At 44.3% G+C, this 13,289-nt stretch overlaps 1 protein-coding gene across 1 annotated transcript in view; it reads left to right on the forward strand.

Moving 5' to 3' along the window:
- The window catches only part of NOL6 (nucleolar protein 6), a gene marked incomplete in the record, with an annotated part of 95,865 nt that overhangs the window by 40,180 nt on the left and 42,396 nt on the right, over positions 1–13,289 (forward strand). The window contains 6 exon segments of the mRNA XM_087715314.1: positions 141–258; positions 5,616–5,723; positions 5,726–5,769; positions 8,022–8,144; positions 8,146–8,186; positions 10,839–10,991. Coding sequence (XP_087571440.1) covers positions 141–258; positions 5,616–5,723; positions 5,726–5,769; positions 8,022–8,144; positions 8,146–8,186; positions 10,839–10,991 — 587 coding nt within the window.

Here is a 13,289-nt window from a genome sequence, read left to right on the forward strand (position 1 = left end):
TCCAACTCTGTATTCTATAATGTGGAAAGTGCTATCAATTTTTGAGTGATTTTTTAGGAGTTTTTTCTACCAACCCTCCCCCTCCCCGCTTTCGTTCTTATTTTGGCATATATTTGTTTTTTTTTCTGATTCTTTCCTAGACTTTTCCTCCAGTTCCCATGAAACCAGATTATTCCTTCCATGGCAAGATCAAAGGCCTAGCATCCTTTCTCCCCGTGGCGGAAAAGCCGTGTCCTGCTTACGTGGCCCCAATAAAAGGCAAGGATTTATATCAGAACAATGAAATTGAAAGGGAGAAAAAAGGATTTTGAAGAAAAGATACAGTAATTATAAAAATAAGAAAAAGAAGAACCTAGGAGAATGGGTGGAAAGAAGAGAATTTTTTTTTAAAAAGTGGAATTTTTGAGAGACCAAGAGAAAATGGTTAGAGAAGGAGGAAGGGAAAGAAGGGATATATTAGTAGATTAAAGTGAAATGTATTAATACTGTTAATAGTATTGGGTTAGTATTGGGTTAACTAAGATATAAGGGAATTATATTAACATTATTAATTGTGGATAATTAATTAAGTGCTTATTATGTAAAAACTGAATTTGAGGATGTATGCTACTTACAGTAAAACAGACCAACAGATGAATATGAAATGATAATTTGGTTTAATTTTGAAGGGACAATTGATGATACTGTTTATGTATTAAGGAGAGAAAAAAAACAAGTTTAAGATGAAAAATATGGGAACAGAACAATGTGGCTGAATTGTAAATAGAATGGTGATGTAAAATGGGTTATATATATTGAGAGGATGTTAAAGGGAAAAATCCCCGACAACACTTTGTTTATAAAAGATCTTAAAATTTGTAATAAAAAAACAAAAACCTTGGTTTTTTTTTTAAAAAAGGCAAGGAATTATCACCAGGATGGGTGGGAAGGAAATTAATTGTGAGTCTTTCTTGGGTGGAGTTTTGAAAGTTTTGAAAATGGATGGGTTCTGGTTTTGGAAGATGCCCTTCATGGTATTGGATCTGGGTACTTCGGGGCCCAACCACGCAGCGGGTCACATGCTCGACCTCGTATTCCTCTCGGAGCAGTGGATGTGTGATCTTGGTCTGAGGGGTAATGAGATCATACCCCTGTCGTGGTCAGACCATTGCCTACTGAGGCTTGACTTCCGGAGGCCAAACCCCCACCGTAGGGAGGAGGAACCGACCAGGTGGTTCCGCCCCAGGCGACTTATGGACCCTCTGAGGTTCCAGACGGAGCTTGGGGTTATTCCTGATACCCTCGCCCACAGTTCGGCGGAGACTCTGGCCGCCGCCTGGTACTCGGCGGCGTCGGAGTCTCTCGACCGGATTGCGCCACTACGGCCCCTCCGGGTCAGTGGATCCCGGAGAGTTCCCTGGTTCACCGAGGAACTCCGGGAGAAGAAACGCCGGAGGAGATGCCTAGAGCACCAGTGGAGGTCCGATAGGTCCGAGGCAAACCGAGCACTCTTAACTACCTGCACCAAGGACTATGTCCGAGCATTAAGAACTGCAAAAAGATCATATATTTCTTCCTTGGTTGCGTCCGCCGAGTCACGCCCAGCCGCCCTGTTCAGGATAACCCGCTCCCTCCTTAATAGGAGGGAGGCGGGAAACCCCTTGCAGGGTAGGGCTGAGGATTATGCTCAATTCTTGGCGGACAAAGTAGCTCGGTTTCGATCGGACCTGGACTCCACCGCAGTAGACCCAGCTGAGACACAGGAGGATCATTTGCCACATCAGCTCTGGGTTGAGTTCCAGGAAGTTGCCTCTGGGGATGTGGACAAGGCCATCCGAGCTGTAAGTGCCTCCACTTGTATTCTGGACCCGTGTCCCTCCTGGCTGGTGGCTAACAGCAGGGAGGTGACACATGGCTGGATCCAGGCGGTTGTCACCGCCTCCCTTCGGGAGGGGCACTTCCCCGCCGTACTCAAAACGGCGGTGGTGAGACCCCTCCTAAAGAAACCATCGTTAGATCCAGCCATTTTAAACAACTTTCGTCCTGTCTCCAACCTTCCCTTTATCGGGAAGGTTGTGGAGAAGGTGGTGGCCTTTCAGCTTCAACGGGCCTTGGAGGAAGCTAGCTATCTTGACCCCTTCCAGTCCGGCTTCAGACCTGGTTACAGCACAGAAACCGCTTTGGTCGCATTGACCGATGATCTCTGGAGGGCCAGAGATGGAGGCTATGCGTCCATCCTGGTTCTCCTTGACCTCTCAGCGGCTTTCGATACCATCGACCATGGTATCCTTCTGCGACGACTGCGGGAGGTGGGAGTGGGAGGCACTGTTCTGCGGTGGTTCTCCTCCTACCTCTCGGACAGGTCGCAGTCGGTGTTAGTCGGGGGGCAGAGATCGTCCCTGAGGCCCCTAACATGTGGGGTACCCCAGGGTTCGGTCCTATCACCCCTACTATTTAACATATACATGAAACCGCTGGGCGAGATCATTCGGAGGCACGGTATAAAATACCACCAATATGCGGACGATACACAATTGTATCTGTCCGCCCCGTGCCAACTCAATGAAGCGGTGGACGTGATGAACCAGGGTCTGGAGGCCGTTAAGAACTGGATGAGTGTTAACAAACTGGTACTCAACCCGGATAAGACCGAGTGGCTGTTGTGTTTCCCCCCCAATAATTTGGCTAATACACCAACGCTTAGGCTGGGGGGTCAAATTCTATACCCCTCAGATAGGGTCCGCAACTTAGGAGTCCTCCTGGATCCACAGCTGACTCTTGATCACCAGCTGTCGGCTGTGACCAGGGGGGCATTTGCCCAGGTTCGCCTGGTCCGTCAGTTGCGGCCCTACTTAGATCGGGGGGCTCTCACAACAGTCATTCGAGCCCTTGTGATCTCTAGACTGGAATACTGCAATGGGCTCTACATGGGGTTGCCCCTGAAGTGCATCCGGCGACTACAGCTAGTCCAAAATGCAGCCGCGCGAGTGATAGTGGGCGCACCGCGGTTCGCCCACGTTACACCTGTCCTCCGCGAGCTGCACTGGCTACCTGTTGGTCTCCGGGTGCGCTTCAGGATACTGATGACCATCTTTAAAGCACTCCATGGTAGTGGATCTGGGTACTTGAGAGACCGCCTTCTGCCGATTACCTCCCTAAATCGACCAATTAGATCGCACAGACTGGGCCTCCTCCGAATTCCATCTGCCAGTCAATGCCGACTGGCGACCACACGGAGGAGAGCCTTTTCTGTTGCTGCCCCGACCCTATGGAACGAGCTCCCCATGGAGATCCGCACCCTCACCACTATCCAGACCTTCCGCGCAGCCCTCAAGATCTGGCTCTCCCAGCAGGCCTGGGGATAGGCTTCCAATTACCCGCCCGAGTGTTTGATTGCTGAATGAAAGTTGTGTTTTATTATTTTTTTGTTGTTCACATATTGTTTTGTTTTGACCTTGCACCTCCCCTCCCCTGTGGTTGTAAGCCGCCCTGAGTCCCCTCAGGGAAAAGGGCGGCATATAAATCCCAATAAATACCTAAATACCTAAATACCTAATACTTGAGAGACCGCCTGCTGCCAATTACCTCCCACAGACCCATTAGATCACACAGAGCAGGCCTCCTCCGGGTTCCATCTACCAGCCAATGCCACCTGGCTACTACCCGGGGGAGGGCCTTCTCTGTGGCAGCTCCGGCCCTTTGGAACGAACTCCCCGCAGAGATCCGGACCCTCACCTCTCTCCAGGGCTTCCAAAAAGCCGTTAAAACCTGGCTGTGTCGGCAGGCCTGGGGTTGATGAGCTCCCTTCCCCTCTCGACCTGTGTGGCTGTTGGCTATTTTTAAATGCTTGTCTTGTACATTTGTGTTCCCTTTCCCCCCTGAGTTGTTCACCGCCCTGAGTCCCGCTGGGAATAGGGCGGCGTATAAATAAAACAAATCTCAAATCTCTCAATCTCAAAAAAGCAGTGACGGAAGTTGGCCACGTAGACGTTGGGATCAGGGGGCTTAAAAAAGACCATATCTGCTTAGTTTTCAGCTTATGGGTTAAGACAGTGTTTTTCAACCTTTTTTGTGCAAAGGCACACTTTTTTCATGAAAAAAAATCACGAGGCACACCACCATTAGAAAATGTTAAAAAAATTTAACTCTGTGCCTATATTGACTATATATAAAGTAATTCTCCCACGGCACACCTTACACTATGTCACGGCACACTAGTGTGCCGCGGCACAGTGGTTGAAAAACACTGGGTTAAGAAACCCCCATTACAGGAACAGGGACTCAAGTTGAACGTTAGAATAATTATCTAAAGGCAAGAACGGTTTGACGCTTAACACCCATTATCTAGAGAGGTAAAATGATCTAAAGATAAGGATGCTTGCCTGTTATCTAGAGAGATTGTGGTAGAGCTGGGTGGATTAATTTGAGTTGCTTTCATTCGGGTTCCTGTGTTGAACAGAGAGTTGGACTTTGAGGCCTCTTCTAACGCTGCAGGTTTGATAAGGAGCTACCTAGCCCAGCTTTTTCATCACTTAGTTACCGTTGTTGCATATAGACACTGTGCCTGTGTGTGTTTCTGAGGTTTTGTGTTGACGTTGAAAAATAGAGGCAAAAATGCTGTATTCGACGTATAAGACGCACCCAGATTTTCAGCCTCTTTTTTGAGGAAAAAAGGTGCGTCTTATACTCTGAAAAATACGGTAATCTCTCCTCTGGTACAGCTGACAAAGGAGGAGGAGAATCCGTGGCTTAGAGGTTTAATACATCTACCTAATATGCAAGCAATCTGGCTTCGAATCCCGGAAGGGTATGGCTAGCTGATGAGAGCTAAATAGCTTGAAATAGATCTATACTAGTCTATTTCTTTGTTGGTAAATATAAATTCAACACATGGTGAGTTGACTTGACTTGAGGAAGGAGGAAAGCTGTGTTATAAGGATCTTGAGCAGGAAACAGACCTGCTAAAATCCAACTTTGCTGAATTCAGTTACTCCGATGGCCAACCCAAAGTAGCCCACTTATGGCAAAACCACGCCATAGTGATTATTGATTCATTTCACCACGGATTTGCTTAAGGAGCACAAATTCACTTAAGATCCACTTATCACCGCCAAATAGGCCATAAAATCTGTTTTTTATGTCCATCATGAGTTACTGCTGTAAGTGCTGCGGTGGCCTAGTGGTGGAGCTCTCCCCTCACAATCAAGAGGCTGTGAGTTCAATCCTAGGTAGAGGCAGATATTTCTCTCTCTGGGCACAATGAGAATGTATCTGCCGAACAAAACTCCGCATTGGCAACGGGGAAGGGCATCCGGCCAGTAAACACTCAGCTCCATTTAATTGCACAGACTCCACCCCCATACAAGGGATTCTGGGGTCATTAAAATAAGATGATGATGAGTTATTGCTGGGATGGCCAGCTCTGTTACAGTCGTAACCTGAGGACATGGGGGGGGGGGGGAAGGAGGCCATTAAAAACAGCCCATCCCAGAGGTGCTGACCCTCCAGAGGCAGCTGCCCAGCTGTCTACCAGGTGGAGGGGAGGGCTGGGTCCTTGCTGTGATGCTTCTTCAGCAGGGCTCAAGGATCCGTGGTTGACCATGGCTCTCTTGGGGATGTTCCTTCTCTCATTCCAGTGATTTGCCAGATGGAGGGAAGCGGTCAGTGGCCTCGGAACAAGGAGGCCATTCAGCGCATCAAAGCCGCTTTCCAGATGCAGCTGGCGGAAGTCCTGAACCAGCAACACACCTGCTGTGCCGGCCAGCCACCACCTACACCGATATACATAAGGTGATAATCCTAGAGCCTCACCGTCCCTCCCTCCCTCCTTCCTCTCTCTTCCTTCACTATATATTATCTGCTATCCTTCCCTCTTTGATCTTCTTCCTTCCTTCCATCCATCCACCCATCTCTATTATCTTCCTTCCTTCCTCCCACTCTTCTCCCCTATTTCCCTTCCTTCACTATTATCTTTCTTCTTTTCCTTCCTTCCATCCATCCCTTCTCTCTACCCCTCTCCCTCCCCTTCCTTCCTTCGATTTATCTCTCTTCTCTATTATTTTCCTCTCACCCCTTCCTTCCTCTCTTCCATCTATATTATCTCCCCCACTCCCTTCATTCTCTATTATCTTATTCCTCTGTTTCTTCCATCCATCATCCAACCTCCCTCCCTCCCTCCCTCCCTCCCTTCCTTCACTATATATTATCTTCTATCCTTCCCTCTTTGATCTTTTTCTTTCTTTCCTTCCTTCCTTCCTTCCATCCATCCATCCACCCACCCACCCACCCACCCACCCACCCACCCACCCATCTCTATTATCTTCCTTCCTTCCTCCCACTCTTCCTCCCTCCTTCCCTTCCTTCACTATTATCTTTCTTCCTTTCCTTCCTTCCATCCATCCTTCCTCTCTATCCCTCTCCCCTCCCTTTCCTTTTTTCTATTTATCTCTCTTATCTCCTTTCCTTCTCTATTATTTTCCATCCATCCATCATCCAACCTTCCTCTCTCCCGCTCCCCTTCCTTCCTCTCTCTCTCTCCCTTCCTTCCTTCCTTCCTTCCTTCCCTCCCTCCCTCCCTTCCTTCCTTCCTTATTTCTTTCCTTCCTTTTTTCCTCCCTCCCATCCTCCCTCTGTCCCTCCCCTTCCCTCTTTCCATCCTTCCTCCATTTCTCCCTCACTCATTCACCCCTCCCTCCCTCCCTCTATCCCTCTCTTTTCTCCTTTCCAGCCCTAGAGAAAATTTAGGCAGTCCTGGCCTTATAGCCTTTTGTTTAGTGACCATTTGAAGTTACAACAGCAGTGAACGGATGATCGTTTTCCACATTTACGTCTGTGGCAGCATATCCCGGGTCACGTGACCAAAATCCAGAGGCTTGGCAACGGGCATGTCCTTATGACTGTTGCAGCTTCCCAGGATCACGTGATCCCGACAAGTCCATGGGGAAGCTGGATTCAATAAACAACTGGCTTACTCACTTATTAAACTGCAGTGAGAAAACCATAAACTATTGTTCGCTTAACAGTTGTGCTAAGAGAAGTCCTAAAACGGGGCAGGATGCACTCAACTGTCTTGCTTAGCAATGGAATTCTTGGGTCCAATTGTGGTTGTAACTCAAGAACTGTATGCTTGACAGACTTGAACACTGCGTGCTGTTTAACAAAAATGAAATTCAACGGTGGAAAAAGTAAGGTTCTACATTTACAAAATGCCCAGGTAAAGGATAGGTGGTACCTTGTACTCAATAGTAGTAACTGTGAGAGGGATCTTGGAGTCCTAGTGGACAACCGTTTAAATAGGAGCCAGCCGTGGGCAGCAGCTGCCAAAAAAGCCAACACAGTTCTAGGCTGCATCAACAGAGGGATGGAATCAAGATCACGTGAAGTCTTAATGCCACTTTATAAGGCCTTGGTAAGGCCACACTTGGAATATTTGCATCCAGTTTTGGTCGCCACGATGTAGAAAAGATCTGGAGACTCTGGAAAGAGTGCAGAGAAGAGCAGGAAAGAGGATTAGGGGACTGGAGACTAAAACATATGAAGAACGGTTGCAGGAACTGGGTAGGTCTAGTTTAATGAAAAGAAGGACTAGGGGAGACATGATAGCAGTCACTAAGGGGCTGCCACAAAGAAGAGGGAGTCAAGCTATTTTCCAAAGCAGCAGAAGGCAGGGGGGCGGGGGGAAAGCAACGGATGGAAACTAATCAAGGAGAGAAACAACTTAGAACTAAGGAGGAATTTTCCTGACAGTGAGAACAATTAACCCGTGGAACTGCTTGCCTCCAGAAGTTGTGAATACTCCAACACTGGAAGTTTTTAAGGATAGATTGGACAACCAGTTGTCTGAAGTGGTATAGGGTTTCCTGCCTAAGCAGGGGGTTGGACTAGAAGACCTCTAAGGCCCCTTTCAACTCTATTCTATTCTTATTCTATTCCACTATCTGTCTTAAAGAAACGGGGATACAGAGACTTCCCAGCAAAGTTGGGACGGAGAAAAGCAGGGAAGGACCTGGTTGTAATTTCTATTTTGGGGGGTATTTCTGTAGGATGGCTACGTCTTCCGCCTTCAAGTGGCCTACCATCGAGAGCCCCAGATCCTAAAGGAATTGGTCACCCCAGAAGGGATGCTGAAGTACCAGGACACCCCAGAATCTCAGCAGCTGGAACTGGGAGACTTTACATCTGCCTTTCTTGACTAGCTCGCTACACGGGTAAGAGAGTTGTGGCCCGCCAGCAGCCAGCACAGCTGGCAGCTGATTCAGACAGTGAGGAGGTTGGGGAGGAAGATGGGCCAGTCCTGGAGTCTGGGGAAGGCTCTGATGAGGGCTCTGTGTCGGAGGCAGAGAGGGGGCCAGGGCCGTATGCCAGCTATCAGCTGCCTTCGGAGTCAGACATCAGTGAGGCAGAAGAACAGCCTGTAGCCTGTTCCCAGTGTGTGCATGCGCAGAGTTGCCAGACGAAGGGAAGAGCTAAAGAACACGGGTCGACTTAGAGTAAGGCCACGGGTGCACGATGAATGGCCCCTCCCAGAGGAAATAAAAGAGGAGCGAAAAGGGAGTGGAGTTTGCAGGAGACAATTAGTTCGCTTCATTGGTTTGAGACTCTCCGAGACTCTTTGCCAAGTTCTGCAGAGATCGGCCTGGCAGCTCTCCAAGCCAGATAAAGTCTGTGACTATAAATCCTCCCTGGAAAGACTTTGCTGGATGTGAAGGAGCAGAATTCACAGGAAATTAATAAAAGGGGTTTTTTCGGGACAAAGAATTTGTTTCATGCTCTTGGGAAGCCTCGGTCAGAACAAGCCCGCTCTGCTTGGATCCAGTCCTCTTGTGCTCTTTCGGGGGGGATATACCGGGAGTCCTCAACTTATAACAGTTCATTTAGTGACGGTTCAAAGTTACCGCAGCACTGAAAAAAAGTGACAGGATCGTTAACAATCGGCATCTGGTTTGTATGTATGACCGCCTCTCGAGGTCATCCGATCCTCTTTTGCAACCTTCTGGGGAGCCAGATTCGCTTAACAACCAGGATACTAATTTAGCAACTGCAGTGATCCACTTAACAACTGTGGCAGGAAAGGTCGTAAAATGGGGTTTAACAAATGTCTCACTTAACAACAGAAATTGTTGGCTTTAAATGTTGGCCATTAAAATGGTGGGCGTGGCTGGGCGGGCGTGGCCATAGTAGGCATTTGACACAGACTCAAGATGCATTCCTCCCCCCCCCCGCTTCTTTCTTTCTTTCTTTCTTTCTTTCTTTTCTTTCTTTCTTTCTTTCTTTCTTTCTTTCTTTCTTTCTTTCTTTCTTTCTTTCCACAGTTCTTTAACCATTTTCCTATCTCTTCTACCAGATATTATGGGCAAGCATTTATTACTTATTCTTCATACTCCACTTTACTTTTTATTTCTAGGTTTATACCCCATTGTTTAATAGTAGATTGGTTTTCCAGGCAGGAAAACCTATTTTTACTATTGTATTTTTATTATTCAACGAATAATAAAATACAGAATATAGAATATAGAATACAGAATACAGAATTCAGAATTCAGAATATTGAATACCGAATACAGAATATAGAATGAAGAATATAGAATGAAGAATATAGAATGAAGAATATAGAATACAGAATATAGAATGAAGAATATAGAATATAGAATACAGAATATGGAATATAGAATACAGAATATAGAATACAGAATTCAGAATATTGAATACTGAATGCAGGATACAGAATACAGAATATAAAATGAAGAATATAGAATACAGAATATAGAATCCGGAATATAGAATACAGAATATAGAATCCGGAATATAGAATACAGAATATAGAATACAGAATATAGAATACAGAATATAGAATACAGAATTCAGAATATTGAATACCGAATGCAGGATACAGAATACAGAATATAGAATGAAGAATACAGAATATAGAATACAGAATATAGAATGAAGAATATAGAATACAGAATATAGAATACAGAATATAGAATGAAGAATATAGAATATAGAATACGGAATATGGAATACAGAATATAGAATACAGAATTCAGAATATTGAATACTGAATGCAGGATACAGAATACAGAATATAGAATGAAGAATATAGAATACAGAATATAGAATCCGGAATATAGAATACAGAATATAGAATACAGAATATTGAATACCGAATGCAGGATACAGAATACAGAATATAGAATGAAGAATACAGAATATAAATACGGAATATAGAATACAGAATATAGAATGAAGAATATAGAATACAGAATATAGAATACAGAATATAGAATGAAGAATATAGAATAAAGAATATAGAATGAAGAATATAGAATACAGAATATAGAAATCAAAATATAGAATACAGAATACAGCATATAGAATATAGGATACAGAATATAGAATGAAAAATATAGAATACAGAATATAGAATACAGAATATAGAATATAGAATATAGAATAGATGGTTGATTGTAGATTAAATGGACCTACATTATGTAAAATCTGGCATTAAACTGTAGTATTAACATAGGATGTTGTCTGTTTCTGTCCAGATCAGGCATGTAAGAGGCCACATAATTGTTCTCCAGTCCTCCCGTGAGTACTCTGACGTGGAGGCTCTGTGCAATCCCCCCCCCCCCCGGCCCATTTTCCACCTCCCCGGCCTCCTGCAGAGTCTGCTGGCCAAAAATGAGCTGTGCGGAGCCCGTTTTGGCTGGCAAAGGCACCGCGGGCCGGTCTTTGATATTTCCAGCCCGGTCCCGCGGTCCAGCTTTCAGCACCCTGTGGGCCTTGAGTTTGGCACCCCTGTCTTGGGATCTTCAGAAGGTTCTAGTCCTCAATGTGTCACTTTTCTTCCCCAACAGGTTGCAGCAACAATATCCGGCTTTTAGCGGCAGCTGCCGTCTGGCCAAGCGATGGATCAACGCTCAGTTGCTCAGCGACAGCCTCACGGAGGAGGCCGTGGATTTATTAGCGGCCTTCCTTTTCCTCTCTCCAGCGCCCTTTACAGCACCCAGGTGAGCAGGCAACTCCACTCCTGTCCTTTCGGCTTCCTTCTTTTATTGTAGCTAGAGGTGGGGAATGATGGCTCCTTTATGACTGGGGGACTTCAACTCCAGAATTCCTGAGCTGGCCCTGTCCAGCGAATCTGTTTCACAACTTTATTCTTAAAAGTCCAACTTTTGCTTCCATGTTGAATAGAATAAAATAGAATAGGAATATGGAATGGAATGGAATAGAAATATGGAATAGAGTAGAGTAGAATGGATAGAATAGAACAGAATAGAATAGGAATATGGAATGGAATAGAAATATGGAATAGAACAGAATAGAATCGGAATATGGAATGGAATAGAAATATGGAATAGAATAGAATAGAGTAGAGTAGAGTAGAATGGAATAGAACAGAACAGAATAGAATAGGAATATGGAATGGAATAGAAATATGGAACAGAATAGAGTAGAGTAGAATGGAATAGAATAGAACAGAACAATAGAATAGGAATATGGAATGGAATAGAAATATGGAATAGAATAGAGTAGAGTAGAATGGAATAGAATAGAACAATAGAATAGGAATATGGAATGGAATAGAAATATGGAATAGAACAGAATAGGAATATGGAATGGAATAGAAATATGGAATAGAGTAGAGTAGAATGGAATAGAATAGAACAGAATAGAATAGGAATATGGAATAGAATAGAGTAGAATGGAATAGAATAGAACAGAACAATAGAATAGGAATATGGAATGGAATGGAATAGAAATATGGAATAGAACAGAATAGAATAGAATAGGAATATGGAATGGAATAGAAATATGGAATAGAATAGAGTAGAGTAGAATGGAATAGAATAGAACAGAATAGAATAGGAATATGGAATGGAATGGAATAGAAATATGAATAGAATAGAGTAGAATGGAATAGAACAGAATAGAATAGGAATATGGAATGGAATAGAATAGAAATATGGAATAGAAATATGGAATAGAACAGAATAGAATAGAATAGGAATATGGAATGGAATAAAAATATAGAACAGAACAGAAATATGGGATGGAATGGAATAGAATATTTTATTAGCCAAGTGTGATTGGACACACAAGGAATTTGTCTTTGGTGCATCTGCTCCCAGTGTACATAAAAAGACAAGATACATTCGTCAAGAATCCTAAGGTACAACACTTAATGATAGTCACAGGGTTCAAATAAGCAGTCAGGAAACAATATCAGTATAAATCATAAGGATACAAGCAACAAAGCTACAGCCATACAGTCATAAGTGGGAGGAGATGGGTGATAGGAACGATGAGAAAACTAATAGTAATAGCAATGCAGCCTTAGTGAATAGTGTGACTGGTGAGGGAATTATTTGTTCAGCAGAGTGATGGCGTTCAGCAAAAAACTGTCCTTGTGTCTAGTTGTTCTGGTGTGCGGTGCTCTACAGCATCGTTTTGAGTGTAGGAGTTGACACAATTTATGTCCAGGATGTGAGGGGTCTGTAGATATTTTCACAGCCCTCTTTTTGACTCCTGCAGTGTTACAGACCCTCAACGGAAGGCAGGTTGGCAGCCATTGTTTCTTCTGCAGTTCTGATTAACCTCTGGAGTCCGGGTCTGTCTTGTTGGGTTGCAGAGCCAAACCAGACAGTTGTGGAGGTGCAGATGACAGACTCAATCCTTCCTCCGTAGAACAGAATCAGCAGCTCCTTGGGCAGTTTGAGCTTCTTGAATTGGCACAGAAGGAACATTCTTTCTTGTGATTTTTTGATGACATTTTTCATGTCCATTTTAGGTCTTGAGATATAGAAGACCCTAGAAATGTGAAGGTCTCTACTCTTGATACTGTGTTGTCTAGTATTGTAAGAGGTGGTAATATAGGAGGGTTTCATGGAAGATCTGCAGAGCAGAGAAATCAGTAGGACTTAAAAAAAGATTTGCAATTAATTTAAAAAAAACATATTCTCTATTGTTTTATCATAAAAAGTAAAATACAAAACAGAAAACCAAAGAAACAAAATGAAACAACAAAGCATACAGTTAACCCTAAGAAAAGAGCAAAAAATGTGCACCAAAAAAGAAGAAAACACGATCAATTAAAATTAATATTTAACATGTAGCCTCTGTCCTGGCTGGGTGCTGGGGAAGAAAAAAAGAAAAACCAGTAGATTCTGTTCCCCTTTTACATCAGCCTCCCTCTCTCCCCCTCCCTCTCTCCTCCTGTATACATACACATACCTGTTTCCTCGAAAATAAGACCTACCCCTAAAATAAAACCCAACCTGATTGTAGTGTGCTTCTACTATAAGCCC

This window comes from Thamnophis sirtalis, unplaced genomic scaffold (genome assembly GCF_051295495.1).
Source record: "Thamnophis sirtalis isolate CommonGarterSnake01/CBP01778 unplaced genomic scaffold, rThaSir2_p1.2 scaffold_5, whole genome shotgun sequence".
Taxonomy (NCBI): domain Eukaryota; kingdom Metazoa; phylum Chordata; class Lepidosauria; order Squamata; family Natricidae; genus Thamnophis; species Thamnophis sirtalis.